The sequence below is a fragment of the Oncorhynchus keta genome, unplaced genomic scaffold (genome assembly GCF_023373465.1).
Source record: "Oncorhynchus keta strain PuntledgeMale-10-30-2019 unplaced genomic scaffold, Oket_V2 Un_scaffold_2576_pilon_pilon, whole genome shotgun sequence".
Lineage (NCBI taxonomy): Eukaryota > Metazoa > Chordata > Actinopteri > Salmoniformes > Salmonidae > Oncorhynchus > Oncorhynchus keta.
The window spans coordinates 277,321-301,007 of record NW_026290888.1 but is presented as its reverse complement, the minus strand read 5'-3'; the positions used below and the strand labels follow the sequence as shown (position 1 = coordinate 301,007).

Here is a 23,687-nt window from a genome sequence, read left to right as displayed (position 1 = left end):
GGTCTGGAGAGAGACAGAGATACACATTAACCCTGACCTTTAACCCTGACCTTTAACACTCAGTTAAACATTGGCTGCTACTGTAGGCTGAATGATAGAACATCTGTTTCCGTGGAAAATATTATGTGAAGCCTCCATTGTTTTTGATGTTTGTCTTCTGGAGAGAATGTAGATCAGAGATAACCACACCTGAAAACTTTAACCCTCAGGTCTGGAGAGAGACAGAGAGTACACATTAACCCTGACCTTTAACCCCTGACCTCTCAGGTCTGGAGAGTGACAGAGAGTTATATTAACCCTGACCATTAACCCTGAACCCTCAGAGACAGAGATACACATTAACCCTGACCTTTAACTAACACTGGAGAGATACAGTTATACACATTAACCCTGACCTTTAACCCTCAGGTCTGGAACTAACAGAGTGATAAAACTCACATTAACCCTGACCTTTAACCCTCAGGTCTGGAGAGAGACAGATCAGTGTTCACATAAATTAACCCTGACCTTTAACCCTCAGGTCAGAGTGACAGAAAACTGTACACATTAACCCTGACCATTAACCCTGTACTAACCCTCAGGTCTGAGAGAGACAGCCTCAGTGTTCACATTAACCCTGACCTTTAACCCTGACCTTTAACCCTCAGGTCTGGACAGTAAAACAGAATACACCCATTAACCCTGACCTTTAACCCTCAGTCTGGAACTTAGTGACAGCCTCAGTGTTCACATAACCTGAACTTCAACCCTCAGGTCTGGAAGAGACAGAGATACACATTAACCCCTGACCTTTAACCCTCAGGTCTGGAGAGAGACAGAGATAAAACTGTAATTAACCCTGACCTTTAACCCTCAGGTCTGGAGAGACAGAGATACACATTAACCCTGACCTTTAACCCTCAGGTCTGGAGAGAGACAGTGATACACATTAACCCTGACCTTTAACCCTCAGGTCTGGAGAGAGACAGAGATACACATTAACCCTGACCTTTAACCCTGACCTTTAACCCTCAGGTCTGGAGAGAGACAGAGATACACATTAACCCTGACCTTTAACCCTGACCTTTAACCCTCAGGTCTGGAGAAAACTGAACAGAGATACACATTAACCCACAGTGTAACTGACCTTTAACCCTCAGGTCTGGAGAGAGACAGAGATACACATTAACCCTGACCTTTAACCCTCAGGTCTGGAGAGAGACAGAGATACACATTAACCCTGACCTTTAACCCTGACCTTTAACACTCAGTGAACACCGCACATTGGCTGCTACTGTAGGCTGAATGATAGAACATCTGTTTCCGTGTTAAAATATTATGGGATGCATTTTCTCCATTGTTTTTGATGGTAGGCTACTCTGGTAGAGCGACATTATGATCAAATAACCACAGTAGCCTACTTGGCCACTGTTAAAACTGTAACTTAGTGGGTACAGCCTCAGTGTTCACAGTAAAACTAACTTAAAGCAGGTACAGCCTCAGTGTTCACAGTAAAACTGTAACTTAAAGCAGGTACAGCCTCAGTGTTCACAGTAAAACTGTAACTTAGTGGGTACAGCCTCAGTGTTCACAGTAAAACTGTAACTTAAAGTGGGTACAGCCTCAGTGTTCACAGTAAAACTGTAACTTAAAGCAGGTACAGCCTCAGTGTTCACAGTAAAACTGTAACTTAAAGTGGGTACAGCCTCAGTGTTCACAGTAAAACTGTAACTTAAAGCAGGTACAGCCTCAGTGTTCACAGTAAAACTGTAACTTAAAGCAGGTACAGCCTCAGTGTTCACAGTAAAACTGTAACTTAAAGTGGGTACAGCCTCAGTGTTCACAGTAAAACTGTAACTACAGCCTCAGCAGGGGTACAGCCTCAGTGTTCACAGTAAAACTGTAACTTAGTGGGTACAGCCTCAGTGTTCACAGTAAAACTGTAACTTAGTGGGTACAGCCTCAGTGTTCACAGTAAAACTGTAACTTAAAGCAGGTACAGCCTCAGTGTTCACAGTAAAACTGTAACTCAGTGTTCAAAAAACTGTAACTTAAAGCAGTACAGCCTCAGTGTTCACAGTAAAACTGTAACTTAAAGCAGGTACAGCCTCAGTGTTCACAGTAAAACTGTAACTTAGTGGGTACAGCCTCAGTGTTCACAGTAAAACTGTAACTTAAAGCAGGTACAGCCTCAGTGTTCACAGTAAAACTGTAACTTAGTGGGTACAGCCTCAGTGTTCACAGTAAAACTGTAACTTAGTGGGTACAGCCTCAGTGTTCACAGTAAAACTGTAACTTAAAGTGGGTACAGCCTCAGTGTTCACAGTAAAACTGTAACTTAAAGCAGGTACAGCCTCAGTGTTCACAGTAAAACTGTAACTTAAAGCAGGTACAGCCTCAGTGTTCACAGTAAAACTGTAACTTAAAGCAGGTACAGCCTCAGTGTTCACAGTAAAACTGTAACTTAAAGCAGGTACAGCCTCAGTGTTCACAGTAAAACTGTAACTTAAAGCAGGTACAGCCTCAGTGTTCACAGTAAAACTGTAACTTAAAGCAGGTACAGCCTCAGTGTTCACAGTAAAACTGTAACTTAGTGGGTACAGCCTCAGTGTTCACAGTAAAACTGTAACTTAAAGTGGGTCAGCCTCAGTGTTCACAGTAAAACTGTAACTTAGTGCCTCAGTGTTCACAGTAAAACTGTAACTTAAAGCAGGTACAGCCTCAGTGTTCACAGTAAAACTGTAACTTAGCAGCCTCAGTGTTCACAGTAAAACTGTAACTTAGTGGGTACAGCCTCAGTGTTCACAGTAAAACTGTAACTTAGTGGGTACAGCCTCAGTGTTCACAGTAAAACTGTAACTTAGTGGGTACAGCCTCAGTGTTCACAGTAAAACTGTAACTTAAAGTGGTACAGCCTCAGTGTTCACAGTAAAACTGTAACTTAAAGCAGGTACAGCCTCAGTGTTCACAGTAAAACTGTAACTTAAAGCAGGTACAGCCTCAGTGTTCACAGTAAAACTGTAACTTAGTGGGTACAGCCTCAGTGTTCACAGTAAAACTGTAACTTAGTGGGTACAGCCTCAGTGTTCACAGTAAAACTGTAACTTAAAGCAGGTACAGCCTCAGTGTTCACAGTAAAACTGTAACTTAAAGCAGGTACAGCCTCAGTGTTCACAGTAAAACTGTAACTTAGTGGGTACAGCCTCAGTGTTAATGACTCACCTAAAGTGGGTACAGCCTCAGTGTTCACAGTAAAACTGTAACTTAAAGCAGGTACAGCCTCAGTGTTCACAGTAAAACTGTAACTTAAAGCAGGTACAGCCTCAGTGTTCACAGTAAAACTGTAACTTAAAGTGGGTACAGCCTCAGTGTTCACAGTAAAACTGTAACTTAAAGTGGGTACAGCCTCAGTGTTCACAGTAAAACTGTAACTTAAAGTGGGTACAGCCTCAGTGTTCACAGTAAAACTGTAACTTAGTGGGTACAGCCTCAGTGTTCACAGTAAAACTGTAACTTAAAGCAGGTACAGCCTCAGTGTTCACAGTAAAACTGTAACTTAAAGCAGGTACAGCCTCAGTGTTCACAGTAAAACTGTAACTTAAAGCAGGTACAGCCTCAGTGTTCACAGTAAAACTGTAACTGTAACTTAGGGGTACAGCCTCAGTGTTCACAGTAAAACTGTAACTTAAAGTGGGTACAGCCTCAGTGTTCACAGTAAAACTGTAACTTAGTGGGTACAGCCTCAGTGTTCACAGTAAAACTGTAACTTAGTGGGTACAGCCTCAGTGTTCACAGTAAAACTGGTACAGCCTCAAGTGGGGTACAGCCTCAGTGTTCACAGTAAAACTGTAACTTAATGGGTACAGCCTCAGTGTTCACAGTAAAACTGTAACTTAAAGCAGGTACAGCCTCAGTGTTCACAGTAAAACTGTAACTTAGTGGGTACAGCCTCAGTGTTCACAGTAAAACTGTAACTTAGTGGGTACAGCCTCAGTGTTCACAGTAAAACTGTAACTTAAAGCAGGTACAGCCTCAGTGTTCACAGTAAAACTGTAACTTAAAGCAGGTACAGCCTCAGTGTTCACAGTAAAACTGTAACTTAAAGTGGGTACAGCCTCAGTGTTCACAGTAAAACTGTAACTTAAAGCAGGTACAGCCTCAGTGTTCACAGTAAAACTGTAACTTAGTGGGTACAGCCTCAGTGTTCACAGTAAAACTGTAACTTAGTGGGTACAGCAGCTCAGTGTTCACAGTAAATACTGTAACTGTAACTGTAAAGTGGGTACAGCCTCAGTGTTCACAGTAAAACTGTAACTTAGTGGGTACAGCCTCAGTGTTCACAGTAAAACTGTAACTTAAAGGGTACAGCCTCAGTGTTCACAGTAAAACTGTAACTTAGTGGGTACAGCCTCAGTGTTCACAGTAAAACTGTAACTTAAAGCAGGTACAGCCTCAGTGTTCACAGTAAAACTGTAACTTAAAGCAGGTACAGCCTCAGTGTTCACAGTAAAACTGTAACTTAAAGCAGGTACAGCCTCAGTGTTCACAGTAAAACTGTAACTTAAAGCAGGTACAGCCTCAGTGTTCACAGTAAAACTGTAACTTAAAGCAGGTACAGCCTCAGTGTTCACAGTAAAACTGTAACTTAAAGGGTACAGCCTCAGTGTTCACAGTAAAACTGTAACTTAAAGCAGGTACAGCCTCAGTGTTCACAGTAAAACTGTAACTTAGTGGGTACAGCCTCAGTGTTCACAGTAAAACTGTAACTTAAAGCAGGTACAGCCTCAGTGTTCACAGTAAAACTGTAACTGAAAGCAGGTACAGCCTCAGTGTTCACAGTAAAACTGTAACTTAAAGCAGGTACAGCCTCAGTGTTCACAGTAAAACTGTAACTTAGTGGGTACAGCCTCAGTGTTCACAGTAAAACTGTAACTTAGTGGGTACAGCCTCAGTGTTCACAGTAAAACTGTAACTTAAAGTGTAACTTAGTGGGTACAGCCTCAGTGTTCACAGTAAAACTGTAACTCAGTACAGTCAGTGTTCACAGTAAAACTGTAACTTAAAGCAGGTACAGCCTCAGTGTTCACAGTAAAACTGTAACTTAAAGGGTACAGCCTCAGTGTTCACAGTAAAACTGTAACTTAAAGGGTACAGCCTCAGTGTTCACAGTAAAACTGTAACTTAAAGCAGGTACAGCCTCAGTGTTCACAGTAAAACTGTAACTGAAAGCAGGTAAGCCTCAGTGTTCACAGTAAAACTGTAACTTAAAGTGGGTACAGCCTCAGTGTTCACAGTAAAACTGTAACTTAAAGCAGGTACAGCCTCAGTGTTCACAGTAAAACTGAACTTAGTGGGTACTTAGTGGGTACAGCCTCAGTGTTCACAGTAAAACTGTAACTTAAAGCAGGTACAGCCTCAGTGTTCACAGTAAAACTGTAACTTAAAGCAGGTACAGCCTCAGTGTTCACAGTAAAACTGTAACTTAAAGCAGGTACAGCCTCAGTGTTCACAGTAAAACTGTAACTTAAAGCAGGTACAGCCTCAGTGTTCACAGTAAAACTGTCAACAGTAAAACTGTAACTTAGCAGGTACAGCCTCAGTGTTCACAGTAAAACTGTAACTTAGTGGGTACAGCCTCAGTGTTCACAGTAAAACTGTAACTTAAAGCAGGTACAGCCTCAGTGTTCACAGTAAAACTGTAACTTAAAGCAGGTACAGCCTCAGTGTTCACAGTAAAACTGTAACTGAAAGCAGGTACAGCCTCAGTGTTCACAGTAAAACTGTAACTTAAAGCAGGTACAGCCTCAGTGTTCACAGTAAAACTGTAACTTAGTGGGTACAGCCTCAGTGTTCACAGTAAAACTGTAACTTAAAGCAGGTACAGCCTCAGTGTTCACAGTAAAACTGTAACTTAGTGGGTACAGCCTCAGTGTTCACAGTAAAACTGTAACTTAAAGCAGGTACAGCCTCAGTGTTCACAGTAAAACTGTAACTTAGTGGGTACAGCCTCAGTGTTCACAGTAAAACTGTAACTTAGTGGGTACAGCCTCAGTGTTCACAGTAAAACTGTAACTTAAAGCGGGTACAGCCTCAGTGTTCACAGTAAAACTGTAACTTAGTGGGTACAGCCTCAGTGTTCACAGTAAAACTGTAACTTAAAGGGTACAGCCTCAGTGTTCACAGTAAAACTGTAACTTAAAGCAGGTACAGCCTCAGTGTTCACAGTAAAACTGTAACTTAAAGCAGGTACAGCCTCAGTGTTCACAGTAAAACTGTAACTTAAAGCAGGTACAGCCTCAGTGTTCACAGTAAAACTGTAACTTAAAGCAGGTACAGCCTCAGTGTTCACAGTAAAACTGTAACTTAGTGGGTACAGCCTCAGTGTTCACAGTAAAACTGTAACTTAAAGCAGGTACAGCCTCAGTGTTCACAGTAAAACTGTAACTTAAAGCAGGTACAGCCTCAGTGTTCACAGTAAAACTGTAACTTAAAGCAGGTACAGCCTCAGTGTTCACAGTAAAACTGTAACTTAGTGGGTACAGCCTCAGTGTTCACAGTAAAACTGTAACTTAAAGCAGGTACAGCCTCAGTGTTCACAGTAAAACTGTAACTTAAAGCAGGTACAGCCTCAGTGTTCACAGTAAAACTGTAACTTAAAGCAGGTACAGCCTCAGTGTTCACAGTAAAACTGTAACTTAAAGGGTACAGCCTCAGTGTTCACAGTAAAACTGTAACTTAAAGCAGGTACAGCCTCAGTGTTCACAGTAAAACTGTAACTTAGTGGGTACAGCCTCAGTGTTCACAGTAAAACTGTAACTTAAAGCAGGTACAGCCTCAGTGTTCACAGTAAAACTGTAACTTAAAGCAGGTACAGCCTCAGTGTTCACAGTAAAACTGTAACTTAAAGCAGGTACAGCCTCAGTGTTCACAGTAAAACTGTAACTTAAAGCAGGTACAGCCTCAGTGTTCACAGTAAAACTGTAACTTAAAGCAGGTACAGCCTCAGTGTTCACAGTAAAACTGTAACTTAGTGGGTACAGCCTCAGTGTTCACAGTAAAACTGTAACTTAGTGGGTACAGCCTCAGTGTTCACAGTAAAACTGTAACTTAAAGGGTACAGCCTCAGTGTTCACAGTAAAACTGTAACTTAAAGCAGGTACAGCCTCAGTGTTCACAGTAAAACTGTAACTTAAAGCAGTGTTCACAGTAAAACTCAGTGTTCAGTGTTCACAGTAAAACTGTAACTTAAAGCAGTGTACAGCCTCAGTGTTCACAGTAAAACTGTAACTTAAAGCAGGTACAGCCTCAGTGTTCACAGTAAAACTGTAACTTAAAGCAGGTACAGCCTCAGTGTTCAGTAAAACTGTAAAACTGGTACAGCCTCAGTGTTCACAGTAAAACTGTAACTTAAAGCAGGTACAGCCTCAGTGTTCACAGCAAAACTGTAACTTAGTGGGTACAGCCTCAGTGTTCACAGTAAAACTGTAACTTAGTAGGTACAGCCTCAGTGTTCACAGTAAAACTGTAACTTAGTGGGTACAGCCTCAGTGTTCACAGTAAAACTGTAACTTAGTGGGTACAGTCTCAGTGTTCACAGTAAAACTGTAACTTAAAGCAGGTACAGCCTCAGTGTTCACAGTAAAACTGCTACTGACTGCTGATAACTTGTTTACTGAGGAAACATGTGACTATGAGATATGTGGGCTGTCCCACAGAGATATCTCTGACTGACTGTTAGTCTCTCTGGATAAGATCGTCTGCTGACTAAAATATATATCTGTGTGTGTGTGAGAGATAGGCCTGACCAGACAGTCCAGAGTGGAGGAGAGAGACGGCCAGTTCGTTCGTGTGTGTGTGTGTGTGTGTGTGTGTGTGTGTGTGTGTGTGTGTGTGTGTGTGTGTGTGTGTGTGTGTGTGTGTGTGAGATACCGTATCTCTAGTTTCAGTTCATCTCCCCCGAGGACAGGCCTGACCAGACAGTCCAGAGTGGAGGAGAGAGACGGCCAGTTCATGGTTTCCATCACAGCCTTACTGAGCATGCTCACCAGCGCCCGGCAGGACAGATACCCTCCTACTAGGAACCTAGGAGAGGAGAGGAGAGGAGAGGAGAGGAGAGGAGAGGAGAGAGAGGAGAGGAGAGGAGAGGAGAGGAGACAGACAATTAATAGCCGGGCCAGAAATCTAGAGATCCCTCAAAATTAAAATCTGGACCTCCAAGCCAGTTCCACTGCTTGTTTCCCCCATCGTTCCCAGGGACACGAGGTCTAGAGAGACAGAGTCTAGACAGTATGTATAATGACCAGGTAGAACAGATTTAAATACCCCTAGACAGTATGTATAATGACCAGGTAGAACAGATTTAAATACCCCTAGACAGTATGTATAATGACCAGGTAGAACAGATTTAAATACCCCTAGACAGTATGTATAATGATCAGGTAGAACAGATTTAAATACCCCTAGATTTAAATACCCCCCCTAGACAGTATGGATAATGATCAGGTAGAACAGAACAGATTTAAATACCCCTAGACAGTATGGATAATGACCAGGTAGAACAGAACAGACAGTATGGATAATGATCAGCTAGAACAGATTTAAATACCCCTAGACAGTATGGATAATGATCAGGTAGAACAGAACAGATTTAAATACCCCTAGACAGTATGGATAATGATCAGGTAGAACAGATTTAAATACCCCTAGACAGTATGGATAATGATCAGGTAGAACAGATTTAAATACCCCTAGACAGTATGGATAATGATCAGGTAGAACAGATTTAAATACCCCTAGACAGTATGGATAATGATCAGGTAGAACAGAACAGATTTAAATACCCCTAGACAGTATGGATAATGATCAGGTAGAACAGATTTAAATACCCCTAGACAGTATGTATAATGATCAGGCAGAACAGATTTAAATACCCCTAGACAGTATGGATAATGATCAGGTAGAACAGAACAGATTTAAATACCCCTAGACAGTATGGATAATGATCAGGTAGAACAGATTTAAATACCCCTAGACAGTATGGATAATGATCAGGTAGAACAGATTTAAATACCCCTAGACAGTATGGATAATGATCAGGTAGAACAGAACAGATTTAAATACCCCTAGACAGTATGGATAATGATCAGGTAGAACAGATTTAAATACCCATAGACAGTATGGATAATGATCAGGTAGAACAGAACAGATTTAAATACCCCTAGACAGTATGGATAATGATCAGGTAGAACAGATTTAAATACCCCTAGACAGTATGTATAATGATCAGGTAGAACAGATTTAAATACCCCTAGACAGTATGGATAATGATAGAACAGATTTAAATACCCTAGACAGTATGGATAATGATCAGAGAACAGATTTAAATACCCCTAGACAGTATGGATAATGATCAGGTAGAACAGATTTAAATACCCCTAGACAGTATGGATAATGATCAGGTAGAACAGATTTAAATACCCCTAGACAGTATGGATAATGTATGTATAATGATCAGGTAGAACAGAACAGATTTAAATACCCCTAGACAGTATGGATAATGATCAGGTAGAACAGAACAGATTTAAATACCCCTAGACAGTATGGATAATGACCCCTCAGGTAGATACAGAACAGATTTAAATACCCCTAGACAGTATGGATAATGAGAACAGATCAGACAGTAGAACAGAAACAGATTTAAATACCCCTAGACAGTATGGATAATGATCAGGTAGAACAGATTTAAATACCCCTAGACAGTATGGATAATGATCAGGTAGAACAGATTTAAATACCCCTAGACAGTATGGATAATGATCAGGTAGAACAGAACAGATTTAAATACCCCTAGACAGTATGGATAATGATCAGGTAGAACAGATTTAAATACCCCTAGACAGTATGGATAATGATCAGGTAGAACAGATTTAAATACCCCTAGACAGTATGGATAATGATCAGGTAGAACAGAACAGATTTAAATACCCCTAGACAGTATGGATAATGATCAGGTAGAACAGAACAGATTTAAATACCCCTAGACAGTATGGATAATGACCAGGTAGAACAGAACAGATTTAAATACCCCTAGACAGTATGGATAATGATCAGGTAGAACAGATTTAAATACCCCTAGACAGTATGGATAATGATCAGGTAGAACAGAACAGATTTAAATAACCCCCTAGACAGTATGGATAATGACCAGGTAGAACAGAACAGATTTAAATACCCCTAGACAGTATGGATAATGATCAGGTAGAACAGAACAGATTTAAATACCCCTAGACAGTATGGATAATGAATGAACAGAACAGATTTAAATACCCCTAGACAGTATGATAATGATCAGGTAGAACAGATTTAAATACCCCTAGACAGTATGGATAATGATCAGGTAGAACAGAACAGATTTAAATACCCCTAGACAGTATGGATAATGATCAGGTAGAACAGAACAGATTTAAATACCCCTAGACAGTATGGATAATGATCAGGTAGAACAGAACAGATTTAAATACCCCTAGACAGTATGGATAATGATCAGGTAGAACAGATTTAAATACCCCTAGACAGTATGGATAATGATCAGGTAGAACAGAACAGATTTAAATACCCCTAGACAGTATGGATAATGATCAGGTAGAACAGATTTAAATACCCCTAGACAGTATGGATAATGATCAGGTAGAACAGAACAGATTTAAATACCCCTAGACAGTATGTATAATGACCAGGTAGAACAGATTTAAATACCCCTAGACAGTATGGATAATGATCAGGTAGAACAGAACAGATTTAAATAACCCTAGACAGTATGTATAATGACCAGGTAGAACAGAACAGATTTAAATAACCCTAGACAGTATGTATAATGATCAGGTAGAACAGAACAGATTTAAATAACCCTAGACAGTATGTATAATGACCAGGTAGAACAGAACAGATTTAAATAACCCTAGACAGTATGGATAATGATCAGGTAGAACAGAACAGATTTAAATAACCCTAGACAGTATGGATAATGATCAGGTAGAACAGATTTAAATACCCCTAGACAGTATGGATAATGATCAGGTAGAACAGAACAGATTTAAATAACCCTAGACAGTATGTATAATGACCAGGTAGAACAGAAGAGATTTAAATACCCCTAGACAGTATGGATAATGATCAGGTAGAACAGAACAGATTTAAATAACCCTAGACAGTATGGATAATGATCAGGTAGAACAGATTTAAATACCCCTAGACAGTATGGATAATGATCAGGTAGAACAGAACAGATTTAAATACCCCTAGACAGTATGGATAATAATGACCAGGTAGAACAGAACAGATTTAAATACCCCTAGACAGTATGGATAATGATCAGGTAGAACAGAACAGATTTAAATACCCCTAGACAGTATGGATAATGATCAGGTAGAACAGATTTAAATACCCCTAGACAGTATGGATAATGATCAGGTAGAACAGAACAGATTTAAATACCCCTAGACAGTATGTAAATGGGTGTACCGGTCCCAGTAGCTGATCAGGTAGAACACCCTCTCACCAAGACACAGACCAGCTTCATCACCAGGTTGACCCGCCGGACCATCCAGTGTAGAGGGTGTGTTAGGAGAGTCTCCTCCCCAGGGATCAGTCTCCACAGACTGGGTTCTAGCTGGAGGGGAACCAGCAGGCACGCATGGTCCGCTCTCACCACCTAGACAGACAACATGACCAGCTTCATCACCACCTAGACAGACACATGACCAGCTTCATCACCACCTAGACAGACACATGACCAGCTTCATCACCACCTAGACAGACAACATGACCAGCTTCATCACCACCTAGACAGACAGCTTCATCACATGACCAGACAACATTCATCACCACCACCTAGACAGACACATGACCAGCTTCATCACCACCTAGACAGACACATGACCAGCTTCATCACCACCTAGACAGACACATGACCAGCTTCATCACCACCTAGACAGACAACATGACCAGCTTCATCACCACCTAGACAGACACATGACCAGCTTCATCACCACCTAGACAGACACATGACCAGCTTCATCACCACCTAGACAGACAACATGACCAGCTTCATCACCACCTAGACAGACACATGACCAGCTTCATCACCACCTAGACAGACAACATGACCAGCTTCATCACCACCTAGACAGACAACATGACCAGCTTCATCACCACCTAGACAGACAACATGACCAGCTTCATCACCACCTAGACAGACATCATGACCAGCTTCATCACCACCTAGACAGACACATGACCAGCTTCATCACCACCTAGACAGACACAACATGACCAGCTTCATCACCACCTAGACAGACACATGACCAGCTTCATCACCACCTAGACAGACAACATGACCAGCTTCATCACCACCTAGACAGACAACATGACCAGCTTCATCACCACCTAGACAGACACAACATGACCAGCTTCATCACCACCTAGACAGACAACATGACCAGCTTCATCACCACCTAGACAGACAACATGACCAGCTTCATCACCACCTAGACAGACAACATGACCAGCTTCATCACCACCTAGACAGACACATGACCAGCTTCATCACCACCTAGACAGACAACATGACCAGCTTCATCACCACCTAGACAGACAACATGACCAGCTTCATCACCACCTAGACAGACACATGACCAGCTTCATCACCACCTAGACAGACACATGACCAGCTTCATCACCACCTAGACAGACACCATGACCAGCTTCATCACCACCTAGACAGACAACATGACCAGCTTCATCACCACCTAGACAGACACATGACCAGCTTCATCACCACCTAGACAGACAACATGACCAGCTTCATCACCACCTAGACAGACAACATGACCAGCTTCATCACCACCTAGACAGACACAACATGACCAGCTTCATCACCACCTAGACAGACACATGACCAGCTTCATCACCACCTAGACAGACACATGACCAGCTTCATCACCACCTAGACAGACAGCTTCACATGACCAGCTTCATCACCACCTAGACAGACAACATGACCAGCTTCATCACCACCTAGACAGACACATGACCAGCTTCATCACCACCTAGACAGACAACATGACCAGCTTCATCACCACCTAGACAGACATGACCAGCTTCATCACCACCTAGACAGACACATGACCAGCTTCATCACCACCTAGACAGACAACATGACTTCATCACCACCTAGACAGACAACATGACCAGCTTCATCACCACCTAGACAGACAACATGACCAGCTTCATCACCACCTAGACAGACAACATGACCAGCTTCATCACCACCCAGCTAGACAGACAACATGACCAGCTTCATCACCACCTAGACAGACAACATGACAGACAACATGACCAGCTTCATCACCACCTAGACAGACAACATGACCAGCTTCATCACCACCTAGACAGACACATGACCAGCTTCATCACCACCTAGACAGACAACATGACCAGCTTCATCACCACCTAGACAGACACATGACCAGCTTCATCACCACCTAGACAGACAACATGACCAGCTTCATCACCACCTAGACAGACACATGACCAGCTTCATCACCACCTAGACAGACATCATGACCAGCTTCATCACCACCTAGACAGACAACATGACCAGCTTCATCACCACCTAGACAGACAACATGACCAGCTTCATCACCACCTAGACAGACAACATGACCAGCTTCATCACCACCTAGACAGACACATGACCAGCTTCATCACCACCTAGACAGACACATGACCAGCTTCATCACCACCTAGACAGACACATGACCAGCTTCATCACCACCTAGACAGACACATGACCAGCTTCATCACCACCTAGACAGACAACATGACCAGCTTCATCACCACCTAGACAGACACATGACCAGCTTCATCACCACCTAGACAGACAACATGACCAGCTTCATCACCACCTAGACAGACACATGACCAGCTTCATCACCACCTAGACAGACACATGACCAGCTTCATCACCACCTAGACAGACACATGACCAGCTTCATCACCACCTAGACAGACACATGACCAGCTTCATCACCACCTAGACAGACACAACATGACCAGCTTCATCACCACCTAGACAGACACAACATGACCAGCTTCATCACCACCTACAAGAGGCTGAGTGGCGTTTCAAAATATTACATTACTCCTGTAATATTGATACTGTGATATACTGTAGATCTCCTGTAATATTGATACTGTAGATCTCCTGTAATATTGATACTGTAGATCTCCTGTAATATTGATACTGTAGATCTCCTGTAATATTGATACTGTAGATCTCCTGTAATATTGATACTGTAGATCTCCTGTAATATTGATACTGTAGATCTCCTGTAATATTGATACTGTAGATCTCCTGTAATATTGATACTGTAGATCTCCTGTAATATTGATACTGTAGATCTCCTGTGATATTGATACTGTAGATCTCCTGTAATATTGATACTGTATATCTCCTGTAATATTGATACTGTAGATCTCCTGTAATATTGATACTGTAGATCTCCTGTAATATTGATACTGTAGATCTCCTGTGATATTGATACTGTAGATCTCCTGTAATATTGATACTGTAGATCTCCTGTAATATTGATACTGTAGATCTCCTGTAATATTGATACTGTAGATCTCCTGTAATATTGATACTGTAGATCTCCTGTAATATTGATACTGTAGATCTCCTGTATTGATACTGTATCCTGTAATATTCATACTGTAGATACTGTAGATCTCCTGTAATATTGATACTGTAGATCTCCTGTAATATTGATACTGTAGATCTCCTGTAATATTGATACTGTAGATCTCCTGTAATATTGATACTGTAGATCTCCTGTAATATTGATACTGTAGATCTCCTGTAATATTGATACTGTAGATCTCCTGTAATATTGATACTGTAGATCTCCTGTAATATTGATACTGTAGATCTCCTGTAATATTGATACTGTAGATCTCCTGTAATATTGATACTGTAGATCTCCTGTAATATTGATACTGTAGATCTCCTGTAATATTGATACTGTAGATCTCCTGTAATATTGATACTGTAGATCTCCTGTAATATTGATACTGTAGATCTCCTGTAATATTGATACTGTAGATCTCCTGTAATATTGATACTGTATATCTCCTGTAATATTGATACTGTATATCTCCTGTAATATTGATACTGTAGATCTCCTGTAATATTGATACTGTAGATCTCCTGTAATATTCATACTGTAGATCTCCTGTAATATTGATACTGTAGATCTCCTGTGATATTGATACTGTAGATCTCCTGTGATATTGATACTGTAGATCTCCTGTAATATTGATACTGTAGATCTCCTGTAATATTGATACTGTAGATCTCCTGTAATATTGATACTGTAGATCTCCTGTGATATTCATACTGTAGATCTCCTGTGATATTGATACTGTAGATCTCCTGTAATATTGATACTGTATATCTCCTGTAATATTGATACTGTAGATCTCTGTAATATTGATACTGTATATCTCCTATTCATACTGTAGATCTCCTGTGATATTCATACTGTAGATCTCCTGTAATATTGATACTGTAGATCTCCTGTAATATTGATACTGTAGATCTCCTGTGATATTCATACTGTAGATCTCCTGTAATATTGATACTGTAGATCTCCTGTAATATTGATACTGTATATCTCCTGTGATATTCATACTGTAGATATCCTGTGATATTCATACTGTAGATCTCCTGTGATATTCATACTGTAGATCTCCTGTAATATTGATACTGTAGATCTCCTGTAATATTGATACTGTAGATCTCCTGTAATATTGATACTGTATATCTCCTGTGATATTCATACTGCACATTTCGTTGTGAATTCACTGAATTGTTCAACCCAGTTGTCGGCCATTTAGAAAGACACTCTTATTCAGAAAGACTTACTCAGTCCATTCAACATGAACAATTATTGAGTGTGATTCAATGAGTGTGATTCAATGAGTGTGATTCAATGAGTGTGATTCAATGAGTGTGATTCAATGAGTGTGATTCAGTGAGTGTGATTCAATGAGTGTGATTCAGTGAGTGTGATTCAATGAGTGTGATTCAATGAGTGTGATTCAGTGAGTGTGATTCAATGAGTGTGATTCAATGAGTGTGATTCAATGAGTGTGATTCAATGAGTGTGATTCAGTGAGTGTGATTCAATGAGTGTGATTCAGTGAGTGTGATTCAATGAGTGTGATTCAATGAGTGTGATTCAGTGAGTGTGATTCAGTGAGTGTGATTCAATGAGTGTGATTCAATGAGTGTGATTCAATGAGTGTGATTCAATGAGTGTGATTCAATGAGTGTGATTCAATGAGTGTGATTCAGTGAGTGTGATTCAGTGAGTGTGATTCAATGAGTGTGATTCAATGAGTGTGATTCGGTGCCTGGTACCTGTAGGTCGTCGAGCAGGGACCCTCCCAGTGACATCTCTCCCAGAGGCATGTCAGGGTTTGTGCTGTGCAGGAAGCCTTGTACCTCTATACAGATATCTAGCGCGAGACTCTCAGCTCTGTGGACGACCTCTGGGGCTAAAGCTGCTCTGGTTGAGTAATACTGCTGGAGCTGAATCAAGCTCGCCTGCCACCAACAGGGCAGCTTGCAGCTAACAGGGCAATGGTCCTACAGAGAGAGCTGATTCAGAGAGTGACATTGACAAGCTCTGAATGACCTGCAGCTAACAGGGCAGCTGAATCAAGCTTCACCTGCAGCAACAGGGCAGCTGAATCAATCAGTGCAGCTTCAGGGCAGCTGAATCAAGCTCACCTGCAGCTCAACTCACCTGCCACCAACAGGGCAGCTGAATCAAGCTCACCTGCAGCTAACAGGGCAGCTGAATCAAGCTCACCTGCCGCCAACAGGGCAGCTGAATCAAGCTCACCTGCAGCTAACAGGGCAGCTGAATCAAGCTCACCTGCAGCTAACAGGGCAGCTGAATCAAGCTCACCTGCAGCTAACAGGGCAGCTGAATCAAGCTCACCTGCAGCTAACAGGGCAGCTGAATCAAGCTCACCTGCAGCTAACAGGGCAGCTGAATCAAGCTCACCTGCAGCTAACAGGGCAGCTGAATCAAGCTCACCTGCAGCTAACAGGGCAGCTGAATCAAGCTCACCTGCAGCTAACAGGGCAGCTGAATCAAGCTCACCTGCAGCTAACAGGGCAGCTGAATCAAGCTCACCTGCCACCAACAGGGCAGCTGAATCAAGCTCACCTGCAGCTAACAGGGCAGCTGAATCAGGGCAGCTGAATCAAGCTCACCTGCCACCAACAGGGCAGCTGAATCAAGCACCTGCAGCTAACAGGGCAGCTGAATCAAGCTCACCTGCACCAACAGGGCAGCTGAATCAAGCTCACCTGCACCAACAGGGCAGCTGAATCAAGCTGCAGCTAACAGGGCAGCTGAATCAAGCTCACCTGCAGCTAACAGGGCAGCTGAATCAAGCTCACCTGCCACCAACAGGGCAGCTGAATCAAGCTCACCTGCCGCCAAAAGACTAATTAAATAGGAGCCTAGCTCAGCCACCAACAGGGCAGCTGAATCATCTTTCAAGCTCTACAGAAATGGTTGGTGATCCAGCTAATCAAGCTCACCTGGAATGCCTTGTAGATGGAACCAGTGGATGAAATGAATCAAGCTCACCTGCCGCCAAAAGACTAATTAAATAGGAGCCTAGTGATCCAGTGGAATCCACTAGCCTTGTAGATGGCCCAGTGGATGAAATGGTTGGTGATCCACTAGGAATGCCTTGTAGATGGCCCAGTGGATGAAATGGTTGGTGATCCACTAGGAATGCCTTGTAGATGGACCAGTGGATGAAATGGTTGGTGATCCACTAGGAATGCCTTGTAGATGGGCCAGTGGATGAAATGGTTGGTGATCCACTAGGAATGCCTTGTAGATGGCCCAGTGGATGAAATGGTTGGTGATCCACTAGGAATGCCTTGTAGATGGCCCAGTGGATGAAATGGTTGGTGATCCACTAGGAATGCCTTGTAGATGGCCCAGTGGATGAAATGGTTGGTGATCCACTAGGAATGCCTTGTAGATGGACCAGTGGATGAAATGGTTGGTGATCCACTAGGAATGCCTTGTAGATGGACCAGTGGATGAAATGGTTGGTGATCCACTAGGAATGCCTTGTAGATGGGCCAGTGGATGAAATGGTTGGTGATCCACTAGGAATGCCTTGTAGATGGCCCAGTGGATGAAAACCGACAGGAGAGACTACAGACCATAGATAGATACTTAACATACCAGCTAACCACATAACATTCCAGCTAACCACATCATAACATACCAGCTAACCGCATAACATACCAGCTAACCACATCATAACATACCAGCTAACCACAGCATAACATACCAGCTAACCACATCATAACATACCAGCTAACCACATCATAACATACCAGCTAACCACATCATAACATACAGCATAACATACAAACTAACCACAGCATAACATACCAGCTAACCACATCATAACATACCAACTAACCACATCATAATATACCAGCTAACCACATCATAACATACCAGCTAACCACATCATAACATACCAGCTAACCACATCAACATAAGCTAACCACATCATAACATACAGCTAACCACATCATAACATACATAACATCAGCTAACCACATCATAACATACCAGCTAACCACATAACATACAGCTAACATCATAACATAACCAGCATAACATAACATACCAGCTAACCACATCATAACATACCAGCTAACCACATCATAACATACCAGCTAACCACATCATAACATACCAGCTAACCACATCTTAACATACAGCAACCACATCATAACATACAGCATAACATACCAGCTAACCACATCATAACATACCAGCTAACCACATCATAACATACCAGCTAACCACATCATAACATACTGAACATAACAGCTAACCACATCATAACATAACCACATCATAACATACCAGCTAACCACATCATAACATACCAGCTAGCTAACATACATCATAACATACCAGCTAACCACATCATAACATACCAGCTAACCACATCATAACATACCAGCTAACCACATAAACATACCAGCTAACCACATCATAACATACCAGCTAACCACATCATAACATACCAGCTAACCACATCATAACATACCAGCTAACCACATCATAACATACCAGCTAACCATAACATACCAGCTGGAACCAATCATAACATACCAGCTAACCACATCATAACATACCAGCTAACCACATCATAACATACCAGCTAACCACATCATAACATACCAGCTAACATACATACCACATCATAACATACCAGCTAACCACATCATAACATACCAGCTAACCACATCATAACATACCAGCTAACCACATCATAACATACCAGCTAACCACATATCATAACATACCAGCTAACCACATCATAACATACCAGCTAACCACATCATAACATACCAGCTAACCACATCATAACATACCAGCTAACCACATCATAACATAACATACCAGCTAATCACATCTAACATACCAGCTAACCACATCATAACATAACCACATCATAACATACCAGCTAACCACATCATAACATACCAGCTAACCACATCATAACATACCAGCTAACCACATCATAACATACCAGCTAACCACATCATAACATACCAGCTAACATACCACCACATCATAACATACCAGCTAACCATCAAACATACCAGCTAACCACATCATAACATACCAGCTAACCACATCATAACATACCAGCTAACCATCATAACATACCAGCTAACCACATCATAACATACCAGCTAACCACATCATAACATACCAGCTAACCACATCATAACATACCAGCTAACCACATCATAACATACCAGCTAACCACATCATAACATACCAGCTAACCACATCATAACATACCAGCTAACCACATCATAACATACCAGCTAACCACATCATAACATACCAGCTAACCACATCAACATAACATCATAACATACAGCTAACCACATCATAACATACCAGCTAACCACATCATAACATACCAGCTAACCACATCATAACATACCAGCTAACCACATCATAACATACCAGCTAACCATCATAACATACCAGCTAACCACATCATAACATACCAGCTAACCACATCATAACATACCAGCTAACCACATCATAACATACCAGCTAACCACATCATAACATACCAGCTAACCACATCATAACATACATACCAGCTAACCACATCATAACATACCAGCCAATCATAACATACCATAACATAACATACCAGCTAACCACATCATAACATACCAGCTAACCACATCATAACATACCAGCTAACCACATCATAACATACCAGCTAACCACATCATAACATACCAGCTAACCACATCATAACATACCAGCTAACCACATCATAACATACCAGCTAACCACATCATAACATACCAGCTAACCACATCATAACATACCAGCTAACCACATCTTAACATACATCATAACATACCAGCTAACCACATCATAACATACCAGCTAACCACATCATAACATACCAGCTAACCACATCATAACATACCAGCTAACCACATCATAACATACCAGCTAACCACATCATAACATACCAGCTAACCACATCATAACATACCAGCTAACCACATCATAACATACCAGCTAACCACATCATAACATACCAGCTAACCACATCATAACATACCAGCTAACCACATCATAACATACCAGCTAACCACATCATAACATACCAGCTAACCACATCATAACATACCAGCTAACCACATCATAACATACCAGCTAACCATACCAGCTAACCACATCATAACATACCAGCTAACCACATCATAACATACCAGCTAACCACATCATAACATACCAGCTAACCACATCATAACATACCAGCTAACCACATCATAACATACCAGCTAACCACATCATAACATACCAGCTAACCACATCATAACATACCAGCTAACCACATCATAACATACCAGCTAACCACATCATAACATACCAACATACCAGCTAACCACATCATAACATACCAGCTAACCACCATACCAGCTATCCAGCTAACATATACCAGCTAACCACATCATAACATACCAGCTAACCACATCATAACATACCAGCTAACCACATCATAACATACATCATAACATACCAGCTAACCACATCAAACATACCAGCTAACCACATCATAACATACCAGCTAACCACATCATAACATACCAGCTAACCACATCATAACATACCAGCTAACCACATCATAACATACCAGCTAACCACATCATAACATACCAGCTAACCACATCATAACATACCAGCTAACCACATCATAACATACCAGCTAACCACATCATAACATACCAGCTAACCACATCATAACATACAGCATAACATACCAGCTAACCACATCATAACATACCAGCTAACCACATCATAACATACCAGCTAACCACATCATAACATACCAGCTAACCACATCATAACATACCAGCTAACCACATCATAACATACAGCAACCAGCATCATAACATACCAGCTAACCACATCATAACATACAACATCATAACATACCAGCTAACCACATCATAACATACCAGCTAACCACATCCATACATCATAACATACCAGCTAACCACATCATAACATACCAGCTAACCACATCATAACATACCAGCTAACCACATCATAACATACCAGCTAACCACATCATAACATACCAGCTAACCACATCATAACATACCAGCTAACCACATCATAACATACCAGCTAACCACATCATAACATACCAGCTAACCACATCTTAACATACCAGCTAACCACATCATAACATACCAGCTAACCACATCATAACATACCAGCTAACCACATCATAACATACCAGCTAACCACATCATAACATACCAGCTAACCACATCATAACATACCAGCTAACCACATCATAACATACCAGCTAACCACATCATAACATACCAGCTAACCACATCATAACATACCAGCTAACCACATCATAACATACCAGCTAACCACATCATAACATACCAGCTAACCACATCATAACATACCAGCTAACCACATCATAACATACCAGCTAACCACATCATAACATACCAGCTAACCACATCATAACATACCAGCTAACCACATCATAACATACCAGCTAACCACATCATAACATACCAGCTAACCACATCATAACATACCAGCTAACCACATCATAACATACCAGCTAACCACATCATAACATACCAGCTAACCACATCATAACATACCAGCTAACCACATCATAACATACCAGCTAACCACATCAACATAACATACCAGCTAACCACATCATAACATACCAGCTAACCACATCATAACATACCAGCTAACCACATCATAACATACCAGCTAACCACATCATAACATACCAGCTAACCACATCATAACATACCAGCTAACCACATCATAACATACCAGCTAACCACATCATAACATACCAGCTAACCACATCATAACATACCAGCTAACCACATCAACATACCAGCTAACATCACATACCAGCTAACCACATCATAACATACCAGCTAACCACATCATAACATACATCAGCTAACCACATCATAACATACCAGCTAACCACATCATAACATACCAGCTAACCACATCATAACATACCAGCTAACCACATCATAACATACCAGCTAACCACATCATAACATCACATACCAGCTAACCACATCATAACATACCAGCTAACCACATCATAACATACCAGCTAACCACATCATAACATACCAGCTAACCACATCATAACATACCAGCTAACCACATCATAACATACCAGCTAACCACATCATAACATACCAGCTAACCACATCATAACATACCAGCTAACCACATCATAACATACCAGCTAACCACATCATAACATACCAGCTAACCACATCATAACATACCAGCTAACCACATCATAACATACCAGCTAACCACATCATAACATACCAACATACTAACCACATCATAACATACCAGCTAACCACATCATAACATACCAGCTAACCACATCATAACATACCAGCTAACCACATCATAACATACCAGCTAACCACATCATAACATACCAGCTAACCACATCATAACATACCAGCTAACCACATCATAACATACCAGCTAACCACATCATAACATACCAGCTAACCACATCATAACATACCAGCTAACCACATCATAACATACCAGCTAACCACATCATAACATACCAGCTAACCACATCATAACATACATCATAACATACCAGCTAACCACATCATAACATACCAGCTAACCACATCATAACATACCAGCTAACCACATCATAACATACCAGCTAACCACATCATAACATACATCATAACATACCAGCTAACCACATCATAACATACCAGCTAACCACATCATAACATACCAGCTAACCACATCATAACATACCAGCTAACCACATCATAACATACCAGCTAACCACATCATAACATACCAGCTAACCACATCATAACATACCAGCTAACCACATCATAACATACCAGCTAACCACATCATAACATACCAGCTAACCACATCATAACATACCAGCTAACCACATCATAACATACCAGCTAA

General features: G+C 41.3%; 1 protein-coding gene and 2 long non-coding RNA genes across 9 annotated transcripts in view; 2 read left to right on the top strand and 1 right to left on the bottom strand.

The window, feature by feature from the left end:
• Window positions 1–23,687, bottom strand: part of mief2 (mitochondrial elongation factor 2) — a 55,098-nt gene that overhangs the window by 1,172 nt on the left and 30,239 nt on the right. Inside the window, exons 5-8 of the mRNA XM_052515439.1 lie at window positions 16,460–16,687; window positions 11,553–11,689; window positions 11,500–11,511; window positions 7,909–8,061 (exon numbers count right to left, since the gene is read on the bottom strand). Of these exons, the coding sequence (XP_052371399.1) occupies window positions 7,909–8,061; window positions 11,500–11,511; window positions 11,553–11,689; window positions 16,460–16,687 (530 nt within the window). The remainder of the gene's footprint in view (window positions 1–7,908; window positions 8,062–11,499; window positions 11,512–11,552; window positions 11,690–16,459; window positions 16,688–23,687) is intronic.
• LOC127928275 (uncharacterized) lies at window positions 1,342–7,901 on the top strand. 6 transcript variants are annotated; one of them, XR_008131147.1, is made up of 11 exons: window positions 1,342–1,430; window positions 1,471–1,594; window positions 2,163–2,494; window positions 3,295–3,544; window positions 3,882–4,169; window positions 4,674–4,919; window positions 5,568–5,815; window positions 5,858–6,061; window positions 6,310–6,557; window positions 6,724–6,847; window positions 7,598–7,901. It is a non-coding gene; the product is annotated as an uncharacterized LOC127928275 (long non-coding RNA). The 6 variants fall into 6 exon arrangements; XR_008131152.1 differs by lacking the exons at window positions 1,342–1,430; window positions 1,471–1,594; window positions 3,295–3,544; window positions 7,598–7,901 and adding exons at window positions 1,858–1,975; window positions 2,972–3,051 and having other exon boundaries at window positions 2,081–2,242; window positions 6,724–6,925; XR_008131150.1 differs by lacking the exons at window positions 1,342–1,430; window positions 1,471–1,594; window positions 3,295–3,544; window positions 7,598–7,901 and adding exons at window positions 1,858–1,975; window positions 2,930–3,051 and having other exon boundaries at window positions 2,081–2,242; window positions 6,724–6,925.
• LOC127928276 (uncharacterized) lies at window positions 8,185–11,487 on the top strand. Of its 2 annotated transcripts, XR_008131153.1 has the most exons (8): window positions 8,185–8,417; window positions 8,482–8,531; window positions 8,661–9,125; window positions 9,171–9,265; window positions 9,710–10,134; window positions 10,476–10,860; window positions 10,961–11,105; window positions 11,304–11,487. It is a non-coding gene; the product is annotated as an uncharacterized LOC127928276 (long non-coding RNA). The 2 variants fall into 2 exon arrangements; XR_008131154.1 differs by lacking the exons at window positions 8,185–8,417; window positions 8,482–8,531; window positions 9,710–10,134 and having other exon boundaries at window positions 8,575–9,125; window positions 10,426–10,860.